The sequence below is a fragment of the Chelonia mydas genome, chromosome 26 (assembly GCF_015237465.2).
Source record: "Chelonia mydas isolate rCheMyd1 chromosome 26, rCheMyd1.pri.v2, whole genome shotgun sequence".
NCBI lineage: Eukaryota > Metazoa > Chordata > Testudines > Cheloniidae > Chelonia > Chelonia mydas.
The window spans coordinates 4,276,126-4,301,090 of NC_057859.1; the positions used below are offsets into that span (position 1 = coordinate 4,276,126).

A 24,965-nucleotide genomic window follows, 5' to 3' on the forward strand; every position below is an offset into this window, starting at 1 on the left:
CCTCAGGAGGTCAGTTTTGCATTTCATCGGAACAATTGCAGCTCCAGTAGCATACGCTTCCCCCCCACCCCCAAAACGTGCCAGCATTGTGTTCAGAAGGAAGAACACCCCCTTCTGAGCCACAATACAGCTCTTTGCAGCACCTGGGTTTTCTAGGGAGGTGTCTCATCCAGGAACTGGCCAGACTCAGCCCTTAGCTTGTGAGATGTTGTGACCGGGGTCCCAGTGAGGGCCAGCTGAGGTCACTCAATTAGGGTGAACTGCAAAGAATGGGGCAGATAATCCCCAAAACTGGTGGATATTCGAATACTGAGGTTTACCCAGCCAGCACAACCCAGCTTCTTTATTACCTTACTGGTTGCCCAGAAGCTAACAACACAGTTTCCTTAAAGTAACCCAGCCTCAGGCCTCCACCCAAGTCAAATATGATGAAGATTTCTGAAAATTTTATTTCACCATATAAATGGAAAGGTTCTACCAATCCCAAAGGATCAGACACATTACTCCCAGGTTAATGAATATTCCAGATCTTGCCCAAATACACGCTACAGACAATTCTTATTAACTAAACTAAAATTTATTAAGAAAGAAAAGAGAGGGAGAATGGCTAAAAGATCAATATACAGACAGACATGAGTTCAGTTCTTGAGGTTCAGATACATAGCAGAGATGGTGAGCTTTGTAGTTGCAAAGAATTCTTTTAGAATGTAGTTTATAGGCTATAGTCCAATGTCCAATATCATATCCAGGGTGTTTCCAGCATAACTGGGATCTCAGTCTGGTGACTCAAACTTCCCCTGATGAAGCTTAAGCAGATATGAGATAAATAGGATTGGGACCCAAGGATCTTTTATACAATTTCAGGCTTTCTTTGACGAGTCGGAGGCCCTCAGGGAATAATAGGTAATCAGGGCATCTTTGAAGTGGGTCCATCACCGGTACTTAGCTGTGCGAATTAACACAAGACAATTGCCTGTTTCTCCACCGTTCACTGATGATTTGCTATACATTTCAAAGAGAGATGAATACAGAAATATCCCGAGTTTACAATTCATTTAAATGCTAGGATGTTCTTTTGATCTCTGAATGATCAGAATACAGCATAGACAGGGACTGTTGATTACATTGTTGACCACTACCCGTATGTATGTAAATACACAAAAACACCAACATTATCTCCCCCGTCTTTAAGGGTTGAATATGAGTCATTTATTTTGCAGGATGTTTAACCCCTTTCTGGACATGTGTCACAGATGTGAAAGGATCACAGGAGAGGGTGCTCTGGCCACAGGGCATATCTGTTCTTTCCATTCACACGCTCTGTTTTTCGGAAAAGGAAATTGCAGCTGCCGCAGTGACAGAGACCGACTGATACAATCAGCTCCTGACATAGACGGATTCTTTTTAATTCCACACTGAGCAGACATGCACCTGAAACTGTGAGGTGTGTGTGTATCTGCAGAGGTCCAGTCCCATGGGGAGCTATTCCCTCCTGTTTACCACGAACTCCCTTGTCTCCCCGAGGACAGATAGATATTCAACTGAATGAGTAGGACTAGAATCAGTTGTATGAAAAATAATAGAATCATAGGACTGGAAGGGACCATGAGAGGTCATCTAGTCCAGTCCCCTGTATTATCTAGACCAGGGGTGGGCAAAATTTTTGGCCCGAGGGCCACATTGGGGTTGCAAAACTATATGGAGAGCTGGGTAGGGAAGGCTGTGCCTCCCCAAACAGCCTGGCCCCCACCCCCTATCTGCCCCCTCCTGCCCCCTGGCTGCCCCCCCCCAGAATCCCTAACCCATCCAACGCCCCTGCTCCTTGTCCCCTGACCACCCCCTCCTGGGACCCCCATCCCTAACTGCCCCCGGTACCCCACCCCCTCTCCAACTTTCTCCCTGTCCCCTGACTGCCCCAACCCCTATCTACACCCCCGACCCCTGACAGGCCCCCTGGGACTCCCACCCCCTATCCAATACCCCTTGTTCCCTGTCCCCTTACCGCCCCCCCCAAAACCTCCGCCTCGTCCAACCGCCCGCTGCTCCCTGTCCCCTGACTGCCCCCCCCCCAGAACTCCCAACCCATCCAACCCCCCTGCTCCCTGACTGCCCTCCCCCGACCCATCCAACCAACCCCTGTTCCCTATCCCCTGACTGCCGCCCCGGGACCCCCCGCTCCCCACCCCCTTACCATGCCGGAGCCAGCCACAACGCCACGCTGCCCGGCAAGAGCGGCGGGCCAGAGCGGTGGTGGCATGGCACAGTGCGCTCAGACTGCAGGGGAGGGGGAACAGCGGGGGGAGGGGCCAGGGGCTAGCCTCCCCGGCCAGAGCTCAGGGGCCAGGCAGGACAGTGCCACGGGCCGGATGTGGCCCACGGGCCGTAGTTTGCCCACCTCTGATCTAGAGTATCCCTGACAGGTGTTTGTCTAACCTACTCTTATGTACTACACTTTCTCTGCTTAGCTTGTACCCTCTCAAATGCTAGCAAATTATTTTCTCTCTCTGTCTGGATCTCAGCAACAAACTCAATTTGTTCAAACACAGAATTAGTGTGTGCAAGATGGGTGTATAGCCAGCTTGACGGGCACAATCAGCTGTGTGGGTGAACAATTGGGTATGCAAGTTCTCAGGCTGGCTGCAAATTTGGTCCTAACTATCTCCAGAAGAGAAGCCGCTAAGCAAGTGACTGGTTAAATTTGCAAGGAAGGAAAGGCTCCTGTTCCCTAATCTAGTCCACAAAGGGCAGCTGTCACTGGAGCATGAAAAAACAACAACAGGAAATGTAATATAGTTTATAAAGTGAAAGGCTACCACAGACACAGAACATAGACGCTTCTCTGCTATGAAGTGAAATGGACGTGCGAATGGCTGCAGGGCAAAGATCTCCATCTTCGCTGACAAACAGCAAATACCATCAATAGATGATTTTGCAGTCACATGCAGGTTCTCTCTGGCCACACCTACAGTGGAGACACAGATTCTAAAACCAGAAGGGATCACAGGAATCCTCTAGTCTGACCCCCAGCTCCCCTTCCTGGAATTAATTCCTGTTTTCTATCTTTCAGAACAATTTCTAATCCTGATTTGGAAAGGGTTGCCTGTATAGCTATCCCAGCAAACCCTCTGGGCAGGACGCAGCGTACAGCGTCGAAGAGCTGTGTTCCCCCAAACTGAATACGCTGCATGCAGAACAACTGTTTTGCCAATATACGTGCACCCCCACTAGTGCTTTTGCTGGCATAGCCTTGCCAGGCGGTTGATCTTCTGCCTGCTCCTAACCAACATTGCTAGCCCAACAAAACTTTGAAAGGTAGATGCTTCCCTGGGCTACGCTTGAAATTTAGCTAGACCTAGCGATGTCCCTCAGCGGTGTGAAAAATTCCCAGCCCTGAGCACTGTAGTTAAGCTGACCTAACCACCAGTGTGTGTGCCTGACTACGTCGATGGAAGAATCACCTCCTTTGACAGAAAAACCCCTTTGGTCAATGTAGGAAGCATTTATGCTATGGCACTACAGCTGTGCCACGGTAGTGCCCGTAGTGTAGACGTGCCCCAAGCTTCTCTCTCTCCCCACTGCATGTTGCTCCAGGGCCAGTGCCCGTCTGGAATAGGTTTCTTTTATTCTGTGCTAGGTTGTCTGTTTCACACAGTTCAATGCACACGTTTCATCAACCCAGTCTTAACTATGGAACCGTGGCTGGTGCCTCCCTAACGTTTGTGTGTGTGCATGTGCCCTTACAGGGGCATTTTTGTCCTATTCGTGTACAGTGCATGGTCGATTTATTAAAGTGACAAACTCATTAGGATTAGAATCTGCATCTGTTTTAAAGCTGCATTCCCAGGCGGGGAATATCAGTGGGATTCTCCATTTTTCTCATGTGAAGTCCATGGGTCTGATTCTCCTCTCACACCAGTGCAGTTCCATTGACTTCAGCCGAGCTACTACTAATTGACACTAGTGTGAGATTAGAATCATGCCCACTGACGGGCACCTGCAAGAACCGGCAAAGACTTCAATTTTCAGAGCAGAGTGTTATGAGTCCGTACAGTGACTAGCACAGTGGGGCCCTGATCCTGACTCGGGCCCCTAACATTACTGCCATACAAATAAAATATATGAATAATAACAGTTTACTTAGAAGGCCAATATACTGGCATTGAGAAATGTAACTGCCTTTGCCCAGGCAGCTCTGGGCAGGTGGAAGACTGATCGCAGTATTTATTATACTCTAATGTGTAATGCACTTGAGGTCAAAATGGCTTTCTGTGTTTTCGTCCCCAATGCCTTTTTCTACAACCTTTCAGAAAACAGAATATTTATTAGTAATTGACACTGTATCTATGATCCAAGCGGTTGCCCTATTTGCATGACCAGCAGCCAAAATAAGGAAAAGGCAAGTGGTATGGTGATTATATGGTTTAATTGGTTTGTGTTCTTTTTAATGTGTATTTATATGTATTTTAATATTTTAAAATTATGGCTTTTGTTTTAAGGTTTATTGTAATACGCTGTGTTTTGGGCACGTTGGCTAAGTCACTATTAATAAACTTGACTGGACGGGAATGATAACATATCGCATATGTGTACATCTTTACTTGGCTACATGTACAATTCTCTCCAAATTGTTGGCATAAGATACTAATAAAAAATCCCAAAAGCCACATCCTCAGGCAGTCAAAGCGTTATAAACTCAGCATGCACAGGTGGGGTGGTTTCTGGGGCGCAACCCCTCTGCTCTTGATTTATAAACACACACAGAAATGAGCAAGGGGTCTGACTTGCATTCCCCATCTGAACTTAATGGAGCATTGCCAGCTAAGGTGCGCAGCGGCTGAGTAACCGATGAGAAACCCATTGTGTGGGCACCATTGTCTTCTAGTCTTGTCTGCATCCCTTGTCAGCCACGTTAGGTGAGTTTCCATAGCATCCAGCCTCAGGGTATGCACACGTGAGGTTAAAGTTAATATTTAACTGGGAGACCCATTGTAGAGGTGTGAATAGATCTCAGCATAGGAAGGTCCCTCCTTCTGCCTCCTCCCTGGAGAAAGTAAACACGCTTCTCATTGGAAATCCTGGCAGCACAAGGAAGCAGGTGCTGATGTTCAGGAGAGCTGGGGAGGAAGTCGTAAAATAAAAATATCTGGTTGCTGTATGTAGGTTTTGAGCTAGTCAGTCCCAGGTGGCCTAAGAAATTTAATTGTACCATTTTCTATTTGTAAGAGGGGGAAAAAAACAACCTGCTGAATATGGACTGAGCAAGATGGGCACTCATGGCACACACGGACCCTTAGTTACGAGTAAGACTATGACTTTGACGTAGAAATTTCACAGCAGAGATGCGGAGGAAAAACTAAATCAGGGAAAGGATATAAACCCTCTTGTTTCAAGGCATAAGCTGATCGCTCACTGATGAGGGTGAGGAAGGAGTTTCCTCTATGGGCAGCTCATTCCAAACTTGCCTGCTGCAGGGCTCCTTGTACCTTCTTCTGAAGCATATGGTGATCGCCACTGTCCCAGGCAGGAAACAGGGCTACATGGACCAGTGATCTAAGCAGCTATAAAATTTGCTGAGTCCAGACGATATGGTAATATAAGTAATAATAAGGATTCTACATGTGGGTTCCACTCCATTTCCACCTGAATTTCTTCATCAATTCCCAAAGGAAATGAATGAATAGGTAGAAGAGGCACCTAGAGGAGTCAACACTGACCTCAGAAACAGCATGCATGACACGGAAGCCGAGACAGTGGTAGGCAGGGTTTGTTGTTTGTTTTGCCACCTTGATACAAGCCGGGGAGCACATTAATGTTGTGGTATCTTTATTGGCAGAGGTGCAGAGTGATAGTTCCACAGTGTTACAGAGACAATCCATGCTGGGGGTTAAAATAGGATCCCCAGAGATGAAAATCCCCTGGAGATAATATTTTACCCTTTAGTGCTTTTCATCCAAGGAGCATAAGCACTTCACAGACATTAATTAACACAGCCTCACAACACCCCTGTGAGGTAGGTTGGTACTATCCGCCTATCACAGATGGGTGGATTGCACCGCACGACTGCTTTTCTGTAGGACAATATGGGCTGACTCCACCTGATTACAATCCCTTATCATAGATGGACTTAATGAGGTTAAGTGAGTTGCGCAAGTTCACACAGTAGGTGAGAATAGCCAGGGATAGAACCCGGGAGCCCCGGCTCTCAATGGCTTCCTGTCGACTGCCTGACCTCCCAGTGCCATGAGAATGGCAGATTAATGAAGCCAGGACTCCTGGATCTTGTTGGCTGCCAGGACGGAGGTCTCTGAGTTAGCCTTGTTTGATAAGACGTCCGGGGTTTTGTAAACTTGACACAGCTTCAGAGCAGGAGCTGCATCTTTGCTCCTGCTATTCCTCACTCTCTGCCTCCTCGTCACTACCATCTGTCAGGGGGAATTCCCGCAGAGGTTTCTGGGTGGCGTAGCATTTGGTTTGCATGGGGCATTCCTGGTTTAAAATTGCCTGGGAATTGGGGGAAAATAATACAATATTTAAAAATAATAATTACTAATACAGTAATTAATACAAATATCTATCACATCTATTAATTAATACAAATATCTACCATAACCCAAAGCGCTACACAGACTTTGCATAATGATGAGAAATGGTGGGCCATGGGAAATTTTAGGCATTTTATTGTTTGTTTGTTTTTTTAACCATATAAATTGTTTGCCCTCCAAGGGATTCTGGCTTCTTATCCAAAACACAAGAGAAGGGTTTATTCTGTTGAGTGGATAGAAGTGGCACAGGTTGGAATTCACTCTTGTGAGCAAATGGGTGAATATTTTGCTAATTGAGCATGGCAGGGTTAGAACTGCTGAAATATTATATTGCCATTACAGGAGCAGTTAAAGGGCCCAACCAAAATTAGGGCCCCACTGTGCTAGGAACACAATGCAAGACATACACAAAATATACAGTGCAAGACACTCCCTGCCTCAGATTTGCTTACAATCAAGCTAGACACAAGGTAGAAAGAGAAACAGGTGCAGAGAGAGGAAGTAACTTGCCCAAGGTCACACAACAAGCCATTGGCAGAGCCAAGGATAACACCCAGGTAACCCAAGTCCTAGGCCAACTCCCTGTCTACAAGACCACTATACCACAGATTTAACACTTAGTCTGGCCTCAGTATGTCAGTCCCTCCAGCATCCAGCCTATTTGTTAATATCTTTCTAGTACTGCGGTGCCCAGACCTGCATACAATATTCTACACACATTTGCACCTGTCACATGCAAGTCTCCTGGATTATCAAGACCACACGCTGTAGAATTCAACTCACAATCTTCTCCTCTTTAGCCGGAGGGCTCCGCAGGTACCAGCAGAGAGGGGCGTAAGCAATGTTGGTCACGCCAATGATGACCATCAGCCAAGGAAACCCAATAGCCCGTACAATCACACCCCCAGTAGATGGACCTGGATGTGAGGAAGGGTTAAACAAAGAGCAAGATTACAAAAACCTCCTTTGCCAAATTGGAGAGGTCAGTGCAGAGGGACTGTAAAATTACTGTATCATGGCTGATTTCTATGCCCACTACCAATTGCTTTCAGCCATCACTGAGATGGGGTGCTATGGATTAATGCTATGAAGCCATATACTGGGAAATCATCATATATGCTGCCCTTTCAGGCAAATGTTAATCCGTACCGATAGCAAAGCCCATGCAGAAGGCAACATCAGCAATGGCATAGACACTGCCATAGACAGAGGTGTGGCGAAGGTCCACCAGGTATCCCATAATAGGCATCATCGAGGAATCCACCATGCCTGCCCCCAAAGCAAAAATAATGTGATCAGCCATTGCCCTCTCCAAGTGAATCTCTTCAAAGGCAGACAGAAGGGCATGCAACACTTCTCCTGCACTTTTCAGTAAAGGGCACTACGCTTTCATAGTCCTCACAACCTCCCTTTGCGAGACGGATAAATATTGTTATCCCCATTTTACAGAATGCGGCAACAAGGCCAAGAAAAGCGATTTGCCCTAGGCCACAGAGCATGTTGGCAGCAGAGCCAGGACTGGGACCTGGATGTTCTGACCATGCTCTTTCCAGGATCTAGGGCTTTCAGTGTCTCTCCTGAGTGCAACACACACGATTCTAATCAAAGCAGCACTTGAGGGGGAGACAAGCGACTGAGCTCCATCCAGTGGCCTCTGAAAGACCTCGTCCACCATCGCTGTCCCTGTGTTAGTGGCTCTGCAGTCACTTAACAGCACAAGGTTGTTTCTTGGCCAGATTCATTCCCACCAAGTGTGGGAGGGGATGAGTGATACAGGGAAGTATTTGAGAGCAGGGTATAGGGCATTTTATAGGTTATAAGGGTTCCTGGGAGTTCAAACATGGACTAGAGGCTCTTTGGGTATGTTGTAGAGACATCTGCCTTCCAAAGGGATGGAGTTCGGATTGTGGTATATGGGACTGCCTTGGACAGAATGATTAGTCACCTTGGCATCTTACCTATGGCAAAGCCAAGCCCACCGTTCGGGCCGATCAGTCCATAAATATTTTGCGCAAGAGGCACCTTGGAGGGGAAAGAAAGAAAATATGAGGGAGGCCAGAGGGGCTTTGGCCAGAGGCCTTTCTTTGTGGGGCACATGACCAGTGGAATAGATGCACTAATGCAGCCACTGGGTTCCCACTAACTGCCAGGCATGTGACCATACTTCTCACGCCTCCACCACCCAGTGGGACCTGCAGGAAGATGAGACATTAGAAAAGCAACTAAAAGCCAGAATGTCAAAGGTATTAAGGTACCTATTTCCCACTGAAATAAATGGGTCTTATTCACCTAACACACTTGGGCACTTTGCGAAATACCACTAGATGCCTATCTGCAACGTTCAATGCCGAAATACCTTTACACATCCGGCCCTAAGATATTGCAGAGCACCAGAACCCATTCAGTGCCTCATGCCCCAGAAGAGTCCTGTTGACTTTTGAAGAAAAGGACGGTTCCCCATTTACAGATTCCTCAGAGGGAGAGATGGGGCACCAGTGTTACTTCACACAGCTTTGCCAGGGCACCTTAATCCTGATATGAAGCACTCTTCCATTCCAGTCTTGGATCCTCATAAAGCACTGCCAATGACCCTTAATTGTGACTAACAGAAACCCTCTTGTTCACCCACAGCTCTGCCAACACAGTATCCTCTGCTAACCCTGTGCTGGGTATCCCTTGAGCAGGGACAATTTATCTTGGCTTAATGATATGGAAAAACTCCACTAAGGGATGGGCTGATATGCCCAAAGTCAGCTCATGCATGATGCGGGCCCCAACCTAACCCAGTTTTGCATAGATGAAAGGCTGGGGCAGTGAAGTTCTTGGTTTCCCTGCCTAAAGCTCTGATGATTCTTCTGCAGAGAGGTCTCAGAATATCTTGCAATACTTACACAAAGGAGACTAATCCCCACTACAACCATTCCAATCAGGGAGCACAGCCACCTGCAGTGAAGGAAGAGGAAGAAGATAGGAAAAGAATGACACACTGTAAGCCCCAAGGGCACGTGAACTGTCATACCGGATCGGATCACTGGGCCTTCCAATCTAATATAGCACCAACTATGCAGTGCTACTCACGGAGGGGAAAAGTTTACTTTCTGACCTAGGAATTTTACACCCTGAAGCATGAGATTTCATCACCTTATCTTATCCTACATAGCCATAAATATTATTATTGGTCATAAAATTATTCAACCCCTCTGAGAAATCTAGACAGTATTTGGCTCAATATCCTCCTGCAGCAGTGGGTCCCATAGGTCAATTTCACTCTGCATGAAATAGTGAGTCTTTGCATTGCTTCTAAATTTGCTGCCCTTTAATTTCATTGAGCTACCCTTCCTCCCCACCACACTGTAGTGTGAGACAGGTATTCCCCTGAGTAGCATCACCACCTCATTACAAATAAGCAGCTGGGTGGTCTGAAGACAGCTGGGAAGAACACCAAGGTTTGAAAACCATTGAGTTCCACTTACCGCCCCATTTTGTGGGCCAACACCCCAAAGAGGTTGGTGCCAATGAGGTAAGATATGCTGGCAGGCAGGAACGCCATCCCTGCAAAAGAAGAGCCCCAGCCCCAAATACATAACACATGATCATCAGAGATTTGCCTAAAGACTTCAGAGTTTCCTGACACCTCCCAAAGAAGTTCAGAGCTCAAGCCCGTTAGGTGCTAGAAGGCTCATAGTCAGATGCTCATAGTAACAACCACTTTGTAAATGCGTGGAAGATCTCAAGGTCCCAATTTGATCTGGCCTCCATAGAGTCTGAATCTGCTCCAGTGATAAATCATGAACAGTCTTGCCATCAGTCAAATAACATATGCTATTGGCCATGTGAGCCAGGGGAGATTAGACAGGGCAAATGAATATCCAATGCAGAGTCCCCAGGTATAATGTATATTAGCCCTTGCAAGGCAATGGCTTCTCTTTTCTTCTCTGTTATTATTATTCTATATCTGCATTACAGCAGTGCTTACAAATCCCAGCCAAAATCAGGGCCGCATTGTGCATATAGTGAGAGACAATCCCTACCCCAAAGAGCTTGCAGTCTAAATAGCCTCGACACACACAGGGTGGTCGAAGAGAAAGATTTTTATCCCCTTTTTATAGATGAGAAGCTGAGCCATGAAGTGGTTTGCCCAAGGTCACACAAGGCATCTGTGATAAAACCAGGAACTGAACCTAGATCACGTGACTGTTGCTTTAACCATAAAGCCATCCTGCTACTCTGTATTGCTTTCTCTCTTTCTCTTCCTCCCCCTTCCATCTCACAGCGTAGAAAAACTGCCTACTGAAAAACCTCAGGGATTATAATTAAGTTAAAATCAAATATTTGACCATCCTGCTGGTTTACCAGTTGTTTATTTTTAATATACTCTCCTGTACAGACTATAACTAAATCATGATTGCCTCTATTTGCCTGTATATTAAGGCAACTTCCTTATTAAAGCACACTTGATTTGTTCTTAATTTCCTTTCCTCTTTTTTAAAGGTTATACAGCATTGTTAATCCTGCAGGTTTGCTGGGGAAGTCTGAGCTTTTCCCGTTCCTCCAGGGAACACAAGGGTAGGCAAATTGAAACAAACAAAGAATAACACTTGGGTTTATAGTTTATAGTTCTATGATTCTATAGTTGCTTTTAAGATGGATGCTGTTCAGCAGCCCTGGGATCTATTCTCCTACTGCTGGATACCAGCTTTCCCTTTGAAATCAATAAGAGTTAACTGGTACCCTATGCAGAGTGGAGAATCAGGCCCCCTTTGTCTAGTGGTCAGCACTGGTACCTGAGAGACCTGGCCCTGGTGGCTTTCTTTCCCGGCTTTTAGGCCTCTGCAGCAAACTCAGCCCTGGGTGATGAGGGGAGAGAGGTCGTGCTCCTTCTGCAGTTTGCGCATGGGAGGGACATGTCAGTGGCATGGATAGGAGCCAAATGACTGCAGATCTATGTGTGTGCAGCACCTAGCACGACAGGATCCTGGTCCATGACTATAGCTCCTAGGCACTAAGTAATACAAATAATTACTAACGACAAGTCACAGAATCTGGAGGGAAGGGGCGCAAAATTGGAAGCTGGGGGAGGGGGGATCCTTCCCAAATAATGCATGTTATTTATGAATCCTGTGTAGAGGGGCAGCACAGCTGGGACACGGCTTTGCCATGTGCTTTATAAATGTGAAGATGTGCCCTGGCTGCACAGTTGGGACCCAGATTCAAAGTTCCCTAGGGGTGTTTGTACTGAGAGTTTGGCTCAGCCCAAGGAGTTTGTGCTTGGATCCAAACTTTTCTGGGGATGGTTACAGCTGAGGGTTTTTTTGGGGCTCCTTTCTTATGTTCCCAGGTTAGTATCCCTCTGGGCTCCATTTCCACCATCTCTGCAAGGACCTGATCAGATGTCCACTGACGTCAGTGGAAAGATTCCACTCATCTTCAGTGGGCACTGGATAATTCCCCAGTGAATTGCTCAGTGACTTCCATTCCCACCACCAAGCACTGTCCCTTCCCCCTCACTACCCACAGCCCCTGAGAGATGAGTCTGCTAACCGCATCCATTCCTGCTCAGTCACGCACGCCAGCCAAGGCACCATGGCCCCTTATCTGGATAAAGGCTCCTGCCTGATTAGTTAGTAACTCAATTAGCAGCTCTCATGAGCGCTGCTGCTGCTACCAGGTTGCAATTCAATTTGGGTCGTAAGTGTAGCTTGGAGCGTCCCCAAAGGTCATTCCACTGCCAGCTGGATTTTATCATTTTTTTTGTACCAAAGGTAGGCACTGTTACCTTCTTATCACATTTCCTAGACAGTGAGTAATTAGTATGTACCGTGCGTCCCGTTCCCCCCTGTTGGCTTTGCAGATAGCCTTATTTCACCTGTAGCTTAACATTGTGTGTTGAGATTGTGGCACTGGCAGAGGCGTGGGCCAGCCCCCGAGCTTGGACCCGTCCAACCCGGCGTCTGCGCTCGGGTGGCTATCCTGAGCCCCCACCGGCGCTGCAACACCCACGCTACTGGTTTTAGCACGCTAGCATGAGCCTCACTAGCACCAGTCTATGCACCTGGGCCAGGAAGCTCGCCCCTGGCTGCCGTGTAGAGTGACCCGGGTGCCAATAATTCTGCAATGAAGACGTACCCAGAGAGAACCTGGGCTCTGGTTCAGGTCTCAGCAGCACTAGCTAGCTGAGCACGCAGAGCAGGTATGGAGCCGGGGAACCTGCTAGGTGGCTGAGCCCTGTTCTCGTGTCTGGCCACGAAAAGGGCAAAATTCAGCCGTGAGGGAAGCAGGCACATCTCCACTGATTTCAATGGAGCGGCACCCCTTACGCTAAGGATAGATTTGGTCCTAAGACACCTAGCTTCTACCTCACAGGATGACATTGCTTGGTGTACCTGAGCTGTCAGGCTCAGAGACTGTGTCAGGCCTGACTCTGAGATCGCGCCCAGAGGCCCCTCTCCTGCGTGGGCGTTGCATTATTACGGGCCCATCTGCACAGCACTTTCTTTGACTCCTTTCTCTCTTATCTGCATCCTGAGGCCTGATTCTCCTCTCACCCCGGTGTCACCCCACTGACTTCAGGGCAGTTATTCCTGATTTACAGCCGTGTATGTGCAGGGGAAATCAGGCCCTTGGTGTTTCTCCCGCTTCAGTCAGGAATCTCCTCTAACTTTTATTTATAGACAGCAGGGTGACCCCTATCCAGAGACCCTGAGTGTCCCTCCGACCACACTACATTGCAATAGTCTGGGACCACTCATCCTTTGCAGGTGGAGGCATACATTTCATTTCATGCAACAGGCCGCATCAGTAACCAGCACCTTCACCCCCCTCTACAGGCGTCTCCTCTGAGCTGATGTGGTTTAAACACATGAGGGCTATTATTGTTGTTCAGTAACCAAGAAGGCTGAGAAAGGAGGCACCTACCCAGCTGCCACTTTGGGGAGCACATGGTTTGCATCATCCAGATGGGTAACGTGGGCTCCAGCATTGCCACCCCCATGTTAGCAAAGCACAGGGCACCTGGGAGAGAGAAAACAACAGGAAACGCTCCATTTTAACTGCCCACATTTTGATCCTGCTAACGGATTACGAGTACGACTCCATCACAAGCCCCCGGTGAATATTCTCAAGAACAAGGTAAAGATGCACTGTGGGGCAGTGAAGGATGCAGCCATCTCACCTTACCTGCAGCAACCAGGATGTAGGGATCTCGCAGCAATGCGAATACAGGGGTGCTTTTGATGCTCTGCATAATACAGAAAGGAAGCAGGGGGTTACAAGTAGTGCTCTAGGGGAAGCATGTAAACCAAACCAGATGCTATAGAAGTGCATGGTCCAGGCCGTGAGCCAGCCTGTGCGTGTACAGGTGCATGGCCCATGTGGCCAGCCTGCCCTTCTGTGTAAAGGCACATTGGCATTGTCCTGTGAGAGCCAAGAAGGGGGAAGTGCTAAGAGAGCTGGTTCCACCAGGGGGTTGTTTCTGAGCTTCCCTTTCCAGGTCAGTGCCCAGTGTCTGTCTGTTCGTCTCCTCTCAGCATTTTCACCTAACCATGGTTCAAAGAGCCATCGTGTCAGCTTGTTATACCTGACCCCAGATCTGCCATCCTGGCATCTCCCTTTCGTGGTGGAATCAGCACTGAGCGAATCCTAGCAGGGTTGAGCTCAGAGCAGTCCCCCAGCTCTCCAGATGGCTGCCTAGGGAGCACAGCGCACTGGTCAAACTGCGGCTGCCCGCAGGGAGTCCTGCTGCCATGGACTGGTTAAATCCACACGAGCGTCTGGCCAGCAGCGGGAAGCACAGCAGTTGTTTCTCACAGGGCACCCTATGGATGTCCAGAAGAACTGAGCACCTTTCACAGGGAAGGCTGAATTTCTGGCTGTTTCAAAAGGCAGATAATAGGGCCAAACTATGCTCTCAGTGACACTGAGAGTAACAGCTCTACTGAAGCAAATGGAGTTATTCCAGAGTTACACTAATGTCACTGAGATCCGAATATAGCCCCGGAATCTATTAAATACACATTACGGTGCGCTAACCACTCATCTAGGTAACCATTCCTTGCTGCCATCTCTGACCCTTTCCCATGCATTCATTTCCCAGTGCTGCCATGCTCTATGGCTGGCAGCTTCACCACAGTCTTCCCCGACAGGGAATCCATGCCCGCATTGTTCACACTGTCTAGCACAAGGTCACACACTCATATGTTTGTACTTACTTCGGGGGAAATCTTAGAGGGCTGCAGTATGCACAGCTGTAAAGCTAAGAGAAAAATACCATTATTTGCTTATTCTTTGGCATGGCACCTCCAGCCACTATTACCTCTTGTCTCATATTTACTGTAGACCGCCCCCTTCAGTATCTCAAAACCCAGTGATCCCAGAAATGGGCCAGTTGTCCCAATTCTAACACATTCAGGGGGCATCTGCTGAGATGGGAGAAATTTTAGGCCCTAATTCTGTTCCGACAAAACTCCCGTCGACGTCAGTGAGAGCAGGATCGGGCCATTATAGCGTGAGTGCGTTATTCAGATATGAAGCAGTAAAACATGCAAACAACCTACGTTAAGGTGAGAGCCATTTGTTAGGTAGCCACAATTAGACCACAGCAGAAATTACAGATGGAAAGACCTATGCTAAGATTTTCAAAGGGACTAAAGGGCCAGCTTTGTAAAGGTATTTAGGCACTTAATTTGCATTGAAATCAGTGGGAGTTTTAAGGTCAGATTAGGCCCTTGGAGCTTTAGCAGCCTAAATCCCATTTTCAAAAGTCTCCCATGTGCCTAGGGGCTCGTCTCATCTCTACAGTGAGTGCAGAAACCAGGGTGTGACTCTGCAGTGCACCAGCTTGCCACAAAGTCACATCCCATGTGGACACTGCTACAGCACAATGAAATTCCTGGAGCATGGTTGTGCTCCAGGATTTTCCCTGCGCTGTAGCCGTGTCCACACAGGACACCACTGCATGGCAAGCTGATGTGCTGGAGATTCACAGCCTGTCTCGCGGGGCAGTAAATTTGCCGTTTAGACGGGCCCTTAATCTCTTTTGAAAATGGGATGTAGGCTTCTCAATGATTCAGGTGCTTTTGAAAATGTTACCCCTATTACTCGGATTGTAAGTTCTTTGGGGGCAGGGACCATGTTTTCATTGTATGAGAGTAAAGTAAGGGGGCCTGGGGCCTCTAGGGACTACAACTACAATACAAATACAAATAATAAATTATAACAACAAAATTAGGTCACCACGTCTGTTCCACCATGCTACTGATTTGTCTCAGCACGAAGTGACAGAGTATTACAGGCAGAGCAGTACTGATGGCTATAGTTAACGATGCCGATCGCTTACTATAGGTAGAGTTGGTAGCAATGCCTCTAGTTAAGGTTGCCTAGCACTTCCTACCATCAGACCCTGTTTTCAGTTGTTTTCTGCTTAACCAGGAGGGTCTGTGAAGCAGAGTCGCCACTTCAGCCAGCGCATGGAGCTCTTCACACACATCTCCCTGAATCTGTTACTCACTCCAGTGAAGCAATCAAGTGGATTACATGGGGAACGAGAGGCTGGGTCTGACATACGTAAGTCATACGTCAGGCAGTGAGCACAGAGCCAGCGTATGAATGTGTACAGTGCTGACTGCACAACAAAAAACAGCGATAGTAACTGCTGCTGATAATAGCACCTGTAGAGCCTGTCTATGCCTCCATACAAACCCTGTGACGTTTCCTCTCAGATACCCGTCCCTGAATGTTTTAGTCTGGAGGTGGGGGTGGATATTCGGAGCTGTGAAGCCAAAACTGGCCGGCACATTTCGTGACTCACCTCCGTCCAAAAGGGCTAAGCATGCCAGGATCAGAAAGGGGGCTGATTTTCCAACAAACTCATACATCACACTTCCAAAGGGAGCCCCAACTGCAAGGGAAAGGGCTGGGTCAGTCCAGTGGGTGTGAAGGGTACATGGGTGCGCTGGAGTTACGGCAGTAGCAAAGCCCCGTCAATTGTTCGTGATGCCTGACCCCAGACCCAATGGAAAGACTCCTGTTGACTCCCGTGGGAGAGCCGGCGTTGGAACCACGGCATTATGTCAGTACTCGGCCCACCTCTCATTATGTCTTGAACTGAAGAGGTGGGGAGAAAGAGGAGGGAGCGTTTTATATTCAGTAGCAGTTTTCATGGGATCGGGTATCTGCTGAGAAAAATTTCCAGCATGAGCAGAAAACAGTGCCAGAGAATGAGCACAGGAGAAAAAATGGGGCTAAATCGTGGGAGTGGCAGGAGGAAAGACCAGCCAGGCCTTTTGGAATGAGCCAGCGTTGCATGTTAGGGGACAGGTGTGACAGTGATGCAGAGCAAGGACTTGGGGAAACCGGTATCTACTGGCTGAAGAAGCATCAGAGTTCTCACTAATCTAAATTTTTGGGGAACAAAGTTTACGCACCAAGCACCCCCAATGCCAGACCTCCTAATGCTATCCCCATAGCGTTTCCTCTCTCGTAGTCATCTGTGTACACACTTGCCAGCATTCCCAGGCCTGGAAATAGAAAGGAAGCAGAGGTAAGTTGAATTAGGCTTCTCGCATCTCATCAGGACCCATGTCTGAATCACACCTGGATACTTCGGTCTCCAGCCTACCTGAGCTCAGTTGCCTGTGTCACACCTGGGTCCCCAATTTCATCCTGTTTGTAGTCAGTGTTATGTATTACCTTGCTCTGTATTGGGGTATGTCTACACTCCAAGCACTACAGTGGCACACCTGCATTACTGCAGCTACACCTCTGGAGCGTAGACACTTGCTGCAGCGATGGAAGGGTTTTTTTCCATCAGTGTAGTAAATCCATCCCCTCGAGAGATGGTAGCTAGGTCAATGGAAGAATTCTTCTTTCGACCTAGCTGCACCTACATGGAGGAATAGACTGACCCAGCTACATCGCACAGGGCATGACTTTTTTCACAGCCCTGAGCAAAGTTGCCAGGTCGATCTAATTTTTAGGAGTTGCCCATGCCTTAGTGTCTGCACGAGTGATGTGCCAAATTGTGGCAAAGGGGAGGAGGAATTGGAAAGGGTTCAGAGAAGGGCCAGGAGGATGATAAAAGATTAGAAAACATGCCTTATAATGATAGACTCAAGGCGCTCAATCTATTCAACAAAGAGAAGGTTAAGGGGTGATTTGACTACAATCTATATGTATCCACATGGAGAACAAATATTTAACAGTGGGCCCTTCAATGTGCAGAGAAAGATACAACGTGATCCAATGGCTGGAAGTTGAAGCTAGAAAATTCAGACTGGAAATAAGGAGCAAATTTTTCCTAGTGAGAATAATTAACCATTGGAACAATTTACTGAGGTTTGCGGTGGAGTCTCCATCACTGACCATTTTAAAATCAAGATGGAATGTTTTTCCTGAAAGCTCTGCTCTAGGAATTATTTTGGGGAAGTTAGGCAAGAGGTCAGACTAGATGATCGCAATGGTTCCTTCTGGCCGTGGAATCTATGAATTCTAAGCCTACAGAGTTTAAAGCTCACCCCCTGAACAGTCTGAAATCTGATTCCTGGTCTGTGCACTGTAGCACATGGGGCCTCTCTTGAATAATCTTCCTTTTAACCTGTGATGCTTGGGCATGCTAGTGAGAGCTTCCTAGGCTGGAGGAAGGATCCTTGTGATTCTCTGCTCTGCAGACTGAACCATCACATTTCACACACTGTGAATTTCACTCTCTATGGCCCAGGTTGCTTGAGAGGCACCATTTAAGCTCAGCGAAAGCAGCCAAAGTCCAGAAGCTGCTTGTGGGACATCAGTCCTCCTAGCTGGCTAAGATCTGCCTTGCTGCCAGCTACTCCCATAAGCCAGTACATTTACCTGCGACAGATGAAAAGGATGAGCCAATGCCCTGGAGCGCTCGAGCCACAAGCAGCAGGGTGTAGGTACCTGAGAAAGCAAACACTGGGGGGAAAGTAGAAATTCAGAGTCAGTATTTGGGGCTATTCTTCAAGTCCATCTCTAATTAAAACCAGCTTGCACAAATCTTCTTAGCTATGCTCTCACAGGCCTACAATCTCTGAAGGCCACTTCAGTGTCTTTCACTATCCTCTGGTCCAGAGGAAGGGAGGTCACCACATACCTTCTTCAAAGATCTCATTTTGGGGGACTTTAAATGGTAACCATGCTGATGGGGCTACCCAGAGGTGTTCCAAGAAGAGTTGAATGCTGCTACAACAAACACCCAACTCAAATGCTGTCAAGCACTGGAAACCACCTGTTGAATTTCACTCTCTGTTTCTAGAATGGGAGTCGGCTGATCTGCTGTCCTCCCATATCTCAGACATTGGGACAGTCATGGACAAAGGATCCCAAGGCTCCATGTTGGCCTCATTGCAGATTAGTTACTTGTTCACTGGAACAGACCTGGCGCTACCCCATGAAAGGCAGAGAAAGAGAATACTCACTGACTGTAGAGAGAAACATGATGATGAATCCAGCAAACATGGGAATGTGGTATCCTATCCTAAAAAGGGAGGAGACAATGAAGAACTCAAGGAGAGTTTCTCATTCAAAGTTAAGGACTTTATCTTAGCACCAATGCATTATTGCATTTATGCGAATGAGTATATGTCTGTGTACATGTATGAGTAAATACCGTATGTGTGTATGAGACTGCAGGAGAATGGCAGAATACGGGTGTGTTCAATATATGTATGTGTAGGTGTATAAATGTATTCAAGGCTGTTGTCTATGGCTGTGTAGATGTGTCTCTAAGGATGTGGTGAGTGTGCATCAGTGCACATATGTGTGTGTGTGTGTTTGTATAGGGAAGTGTGAATGTGAGCACCATTGTACATATCAGTATACATATCTGTGTGTGTCAGTGAATGTTTTTATATGGAAGAGTGAGGCTCTATATCAAGGTATATGGGTGCAAATGTGTGTGTTAGTCTCTGCATACGTTTAAATGTGTGTGTATAAGTGTGTGAAATTATTGTAACAAGTTCTAGGACTCTGCACAGAGATGCAGATCTATTTTGCTGACCCATCCTACCAGGCAGATCAGGGGGTCCTATTAGCTCTAACTCGGGAGCGCCTCTCTGAAGCAGAGGAAGTGAAGTGCAGGGACAGAGAGGTCCTGCAGAGAAAATACCTGGGAACATCAAGCTCAGGGGGAATTTTAGGCTGAGGATTATGTGATGATGTTGTTGTTTAAGTTAAAAATAAAGGAAAAGACAAATTTAAAGGAGTGGAAGTGGGGAGGGTGTAAATTTGAATCAAAATGTTGTGATTCCTAGCTACTGACATAGAATGTGTGATGACAACATTTCAGTTCTTTCAGTCTCATTGGAGCATCATGCAAGCTATTGATGCCCTTGGTTCAACTTGGTACACGGTTCCTAACTCACTCATGTATGCTGGGCTGAGCAGGGCCTGGGCCAAATGAGTTTTCGGCTAGGGAGCACCAATAATATTTCCTTAGGAATGCACATGTTCAAAGCAATTTGCTGGCTTTCTTTAAGAGATGGAATTCCTGGACGATTGGATGCTTATATTTCCACTGTGCTATTCTAGCTCACCAGGGGCTTTGGTGAGCTCCCATACTGTGTTATCATAATGGTCCCAGCCGTGGGTCACTGGCAAGGCTTAAATGCATGCCCTTCAGCACTGCAACACAGGCCTCTACTATTGAAGAAGGAGTAACTTTATTTGCTAGCAGCATCAATAGGCTGCTATCCTCCAATGGACTACCCACTAGAGGGGGAATGTGACCCAAATTTGTTCATTGCATTACATGCTCATAAACTCATTTATAGCCTGGCTGACATACCTGTTAGTCAGGGGACCCACAAATGGATTGATCGTGAGCTGAATAAGAGCCTTGGAGGCAAACAGCAGTCCAACACGCACATTCTCCTCCATGAGGAACTCCTCACCGTCTACACAGCTGTTTTTTGGTGGCAGGCTGGTCCCAGTGAGCTGAGGCAGGCTGCTGCTTTCTGTCCCATTCACCCCCACTGTGGTGTTGACAACCGTGTAGTCTGAGACAGTCACTGTGGTGTTGTCAAAGTGAGAGAACATGGAGGAGAAGGGAGGAGCTGCAAAGGCCGTGGGGGCTGCCACGATCCAGTTCTGCGAAGCAGAGCTGTTCGCACCTTTATATTCTGTTGCATAGAGGAAGGTGGGGACGATTGGCACTGGAAGAAAATTAAAGGAGGAGATTAGTTAGGGTTTTATTCAGCACTTCTGGTGTGTGTGGGGGAAATTAATGAAAGGTTAATAGTTCGAGCTAGAGACAGTTATCAGGTAAACTGCCCACACCCAACTCTCCCAGTGCACCTTGCTCCACACCTGCAGCACTGCCTGGGATGGAGACCAGTCAAACTCATTTCTCTTGTTACTGGTTTCTGCAGTTGCAACTGAGATTTACAGAGTCTTAATTTCTTCAGCACATCATTCAGGACACCTTGGCACGTACACACGCATTCACACCCACACTGAACGTACCCACAACAGTGAGCAGCATATTGTCCAGCAGCAGAGCGACAAACACGACCACCAGAACCAGTCTCCGCGACTCCCTTCCCTCCTTCATCCACCTCCAGGGGGCGCACTCCACCGCTCGAGGCATTGTTGGAAACCCAGCAGGGCTGCTTCAGTCTTTCAACTCCTGTGTGCGCTCCAACTACTTCTCAGGGCTGAGGATGTCCTATAATCTTTAAGAAAGACACTCTGCAAAATACCCAGGAAAATACACAGGGCTGATCCAAGGGCCAGAAGTCAACAGGAATCTTTCCATTGACTTCAATGGGCTTTTGATCATACCCTAATTAAGCTTGGAAAGATTAGATTTGTTCAGTTTCACCGTCCACACACGCAAACAAACTGAGGAAAAAAATATTTCCATCAATAATAATCAAAATTTAGAGTTAGGCAAAGTAAGAAAAATGTTGCTTGAGAACTTATAGAATTTGACGCAAGGTTATTTATTTTGTATATTTTGACATGTGATGTTGACAATTTGTGTGTCAATGGTTATAAAGCTTTAACTTTTTGAATCTCAGTGTCTGTTATCAATAAATAATTAATATCTGACCTCTCCCCATAATTTCCTGCAACGGTGAACATGTAAGTAGATAAAAATTGAAAAAAAATGATTAGAAGATAATTTTACGCAATTTAGAAAAATGGAACAGATAAAAATCTTTTTTAAGTGCTTAAAAATAAACATTGATATTATTTGTTGAAATTACAAAAAGTAACAATTGGATTCTGCAAAGCCTGCCCATAATGAATGAGAGACGAGCGGGTGCCTCATTTCAATGGTTCTTTGCTCAGGAGTCAGGCTGAAATTCTCTGGTTTATGCACACAGCAGGGCAGCAACAGTGCAAATGTCCCCACATCCCTTTCCACCCCTGCTCTTAAGGAATCTCCTCTGGGTCATGCCCCCACAGTGCCCTTGGCTTATCTGCGGAGATTGCCAGGAAGGGGTCAGGCCGTGTCAACTGCTTTTGAGAAGTGGGCACCACTCATTAGCTCAAAGGGTGGGAGGGATAGCTTCAGTAGTTTGAGCATACACCTGCTAAACCCAGGGTTGTGAGTTCAATCCTTGAGGGGGCCATTTAGGGATCTGGGGCAAAAACTGGGGATTGGTCCTGCTTTGAGCAGGAGGTTGGATTAGATGACCTCCTGAGCTTCCTTCCAACCCTGGTATTCTATGATTCTATGATTAGGAGTTAAACTGGGACCATCAGCTCAGCTACCAAGTGACAGTAATTTCCATCAGCTGTGGATCTGTGCTGCATTTGAAACTGTGCCTTTACATGCGAAGTTCCCTGTTACCCATTACCAGTCTCCTGAATCAGCCACTCTAACTTCAGGGCATCATTTCATTCTTCTTTTCTGTAAGGCTTTAGAAGACTCTAAGCAAATATTGAGCTGATAGCTTATTTGTAGTGATCTCCACATCTTTCATTTCATGTTTGGTCCTTGGAGATTAAATTAAGTTTCTCGAAGGCTTTTCATTTCCCTTACACCTCTTTTCATTTCACCTAACTGAAACATCACAGCCAAACACAAGACTTAAAAACCGAACAAATGCAATTAAGATCAGGGCTTAAGATGGGTTGAGAAAAGATTGCTTGTTCCACCATGGTGAATATATTAATTACAAATCTGCAATTAATTTGCACCGAAACAAACAAACAAAATCATTAATATACTAAATGGCTGATACGAAGAGCTGTCACCTCATAGACTAGAGTGGTAAGAAGAAAGGGTCCGGAGACTGGATCAGAACTACGGTTCGTCCTCCTCCACAGGTTGATTTGTGAAATCATGGACAATGCCATCTACCCTTACACTTAAATCTTTATGAAAAACATTGTTTTTCTTTAACCTAATGCCTGAGTCCCACCCCATCACTTATTGGCACAGAACCTTGGGTTATTTCCTTTGGTTATTTCCTCAAGCTAAATGAGAACAAGCAAACAAATGTAAAGTACGTAATCTAACAAATGCAAAAGCACAGATCTACATGAGAAAGAAAGAAAGGAAGAAAGACAGAAAGAAAGAAAGAAAGAAAGAAAGAAAGAAAGAAAGAAAGAAAGAAAGAAAGAAAGAAAGAAAGAAAGAAAGAAAAAGAAAATAGTTTAGGGATTCGAAAGGAAGGAAGAAAGGAAGAATATAGAAAATCTAAAATAAATATAATTAAACTCAGCCTTTAAATCTAGATCTTAAAATCTGCTCCCAGAACAACAGATTGCAAATGTGTTGCACTGAGCAGAGAAGAAAGGACTCTTACCAGAGAACACATCTTGGTCTCTGCAGCTGGCTGCTAGAAAGTAGCGGTGACAGCACTGTGGTCTGAAACTGCTGTTCCCAGTGAATGTATCCTTTTATCTGGGAAGGATATGAATGTCCCTCTTCCATGAAGATTTAATTGGAACCTCAATAGGTTCCATTCAACCCTGCAGCTCCCTCTGCGTCAGAGGCAGGAAAGAAGGGTGTGTGGGGGGGAGCGGAGAGAGGATGCAGAGATTATCTGCAGCAAAGAAGCACCAGCACTCCACAGCTTTTCATCAATGCTTGTCTTTCATCACACACCTTAACTGTTGTCTGGGCCTCAGCACAGTGCATGGAGGCTGTTCTGGGGCTTTATAGCTCTCCTCCTCCATGGTGTGAAAGGCACCTTTATGCCATAAATGGCCTTCTACAAACTATGGGCTGTAATAATGATAATAACAACAATAAAAATAATAATAAAATATTTGGAGGACTGGCTAGCTCAGGCAACGGGTCATGGGAAGTGGACCTCTAGGTTACCAGCTCCAGTTACGGATTCCAGATACTGACAATCACTCACATCTGAGCATTGTTCCATGATCCTTGAATGAAATGAGTTTGAAGGTTTGTAGTCCAGTGTCCACATCAGAAAATTCCCACCTACACAAGTGCCATGAGTTAGTGGGCAGTTTCAGCAGACAGGCCAAGGAAAGAATGGGCCATGGAATGTAAACTCCACTCTGTCCCTTATAGGTGGGACCCTTTAAGTTAGGAGTGATGCAAATTGGTGCAAGGACAGGATGTTCTGATGCAGCCTGCTTCGTATCTGTTCCGTGGATACACAGAAGGTATTCAGCTCCACGGCTGTCAATCTGGTATCTTTCATCAGCCTTAAATTCACTTAAAATTAAATGTAAAAATAATAAAATCCTTCTGTTGTTTCTCCACAATTGTCCTGAGGTACTGAGAACAAACCGGCCCCGCTGTGCCTCTGATCCTTCCAGGGATCCCAAATGCCTGCACAGGTGGGCAGAATGCCCCCGCAGAATTGAGGTGAACCTGCTGGGTTAGGAGCAGAGTCTGAGAAATTAATGATTATTTTCTGGGTTCCAAAATACCAACTACAGGGACAAACAAGACTTCCAGACAAATGAAATAGGTAACAAACCGCCAAGTTCAAAATCTCCAGTGCAGCTTCCACCAGGTTAAAATGGCAAAAACAAAACCTCCTGAACTCAGAGGAATCATTTGTACAGCCTGAAACGGGCGCTGTAACTGTAGCTTTTGTCTCCTACTTCATTGTTCAAAGATTGAATCAAAGTTACAGCGCTCCTATGGATAAAGAGGCAGATTTCACTGGCAAGGCCTCTGGTGGTGCAGGAATTTGAGGGTTAAACCTTAACCATCATTCTGGGACCCAAATGAAAAAAAAGAGGGATGTTGCTGACTCTGTGTGTGTGTGTGTGTGGGAAGCAGGAATTGAGGCACTATGTAGGGATGTGGGTCTGTGTCTATGTGTCTGTATGGGAGCTTGTGCCAACATGTGGGCTGAGTCTGTTTGTGTGTAGATGCTACGTCATTGTGAATGTGGTGAGCTCTGTGTCAGTGTATGGGAGGGCAGCTGCAACAGTGCACATGTGGAGAGCTGCGTCACTGTGTGTACCTGCGTA

The 24,965-nt window shown here is 46.6% G+C and overlaps 1 protein-coding gene across 1 annotated transcript; it reads right to left on the reverse strand.

The window, feature by feature from the left end:
• Positions 1-5,806: 5,806 nt before the first annotated feature.
• Positions 5,807-23,843, reverse strand: SLC18A1 (solute carrier family 18 member A1). Its single transcript, XM_037886377.2, has 16 exons — positions 23,315-23,843; positions 21,018-21,226; positions 20,341-20,707; positions 18,974-19,032; positions 18,387-18,470; positions 16,964-17,056; positions 16,348-16,437; positions 14,750-14,793; positions 13,719-13,779; positions 13,458-13,553; positions 10,016-10,094; positions 9,434-9,485; positions 8,501-8,564; positions 7,692-7,811; positions 7,326-7,459; positions 5,807-6,501 (listed from the first exon to the last, which is right to left on the reverse strand). The coding sequence occupies exons 2-16, from the start codon at positions 21,139-21,141 to the stop codon at positions 6,388-6,390; spliced, it is 1,581 nt and encodes a 526-aa protein (XP_037742305.1). The 5' UTR covers positions 21,142-21,226; positions 23,315-23,843; the 3' UTR covers positions 5,807-6,387.
• Positions 23,844-24,965: the final 1,122 nt, after the last annotated feature.

Bases quoted from the DNA above. Each gene is read 5' to 3' on its own strand.
- SLC18A1 (XM_037886377.2), bottom strand. From the start codon at position 21,141: ATGCCTCGAGCGGTGGAGTGCGCCCCCTGGAGGTGGATGAAGGAGGGA. The intron at 10,095-13,457 runs GTAGGTGCCTCC...CTTCTTTTGCAG, and splicing joins CTCCCCAAAGTGGCAGCTGG to GGATGGCGTTCCTGCCTGCC. The intron at 7,812-8,500 runs GTAAGATGCCAA...CTTTGGGGGCAG, and splicing joins TGGGCTTGGCTTTGCCATAG to GCATGGTGGATTCCTCGATG.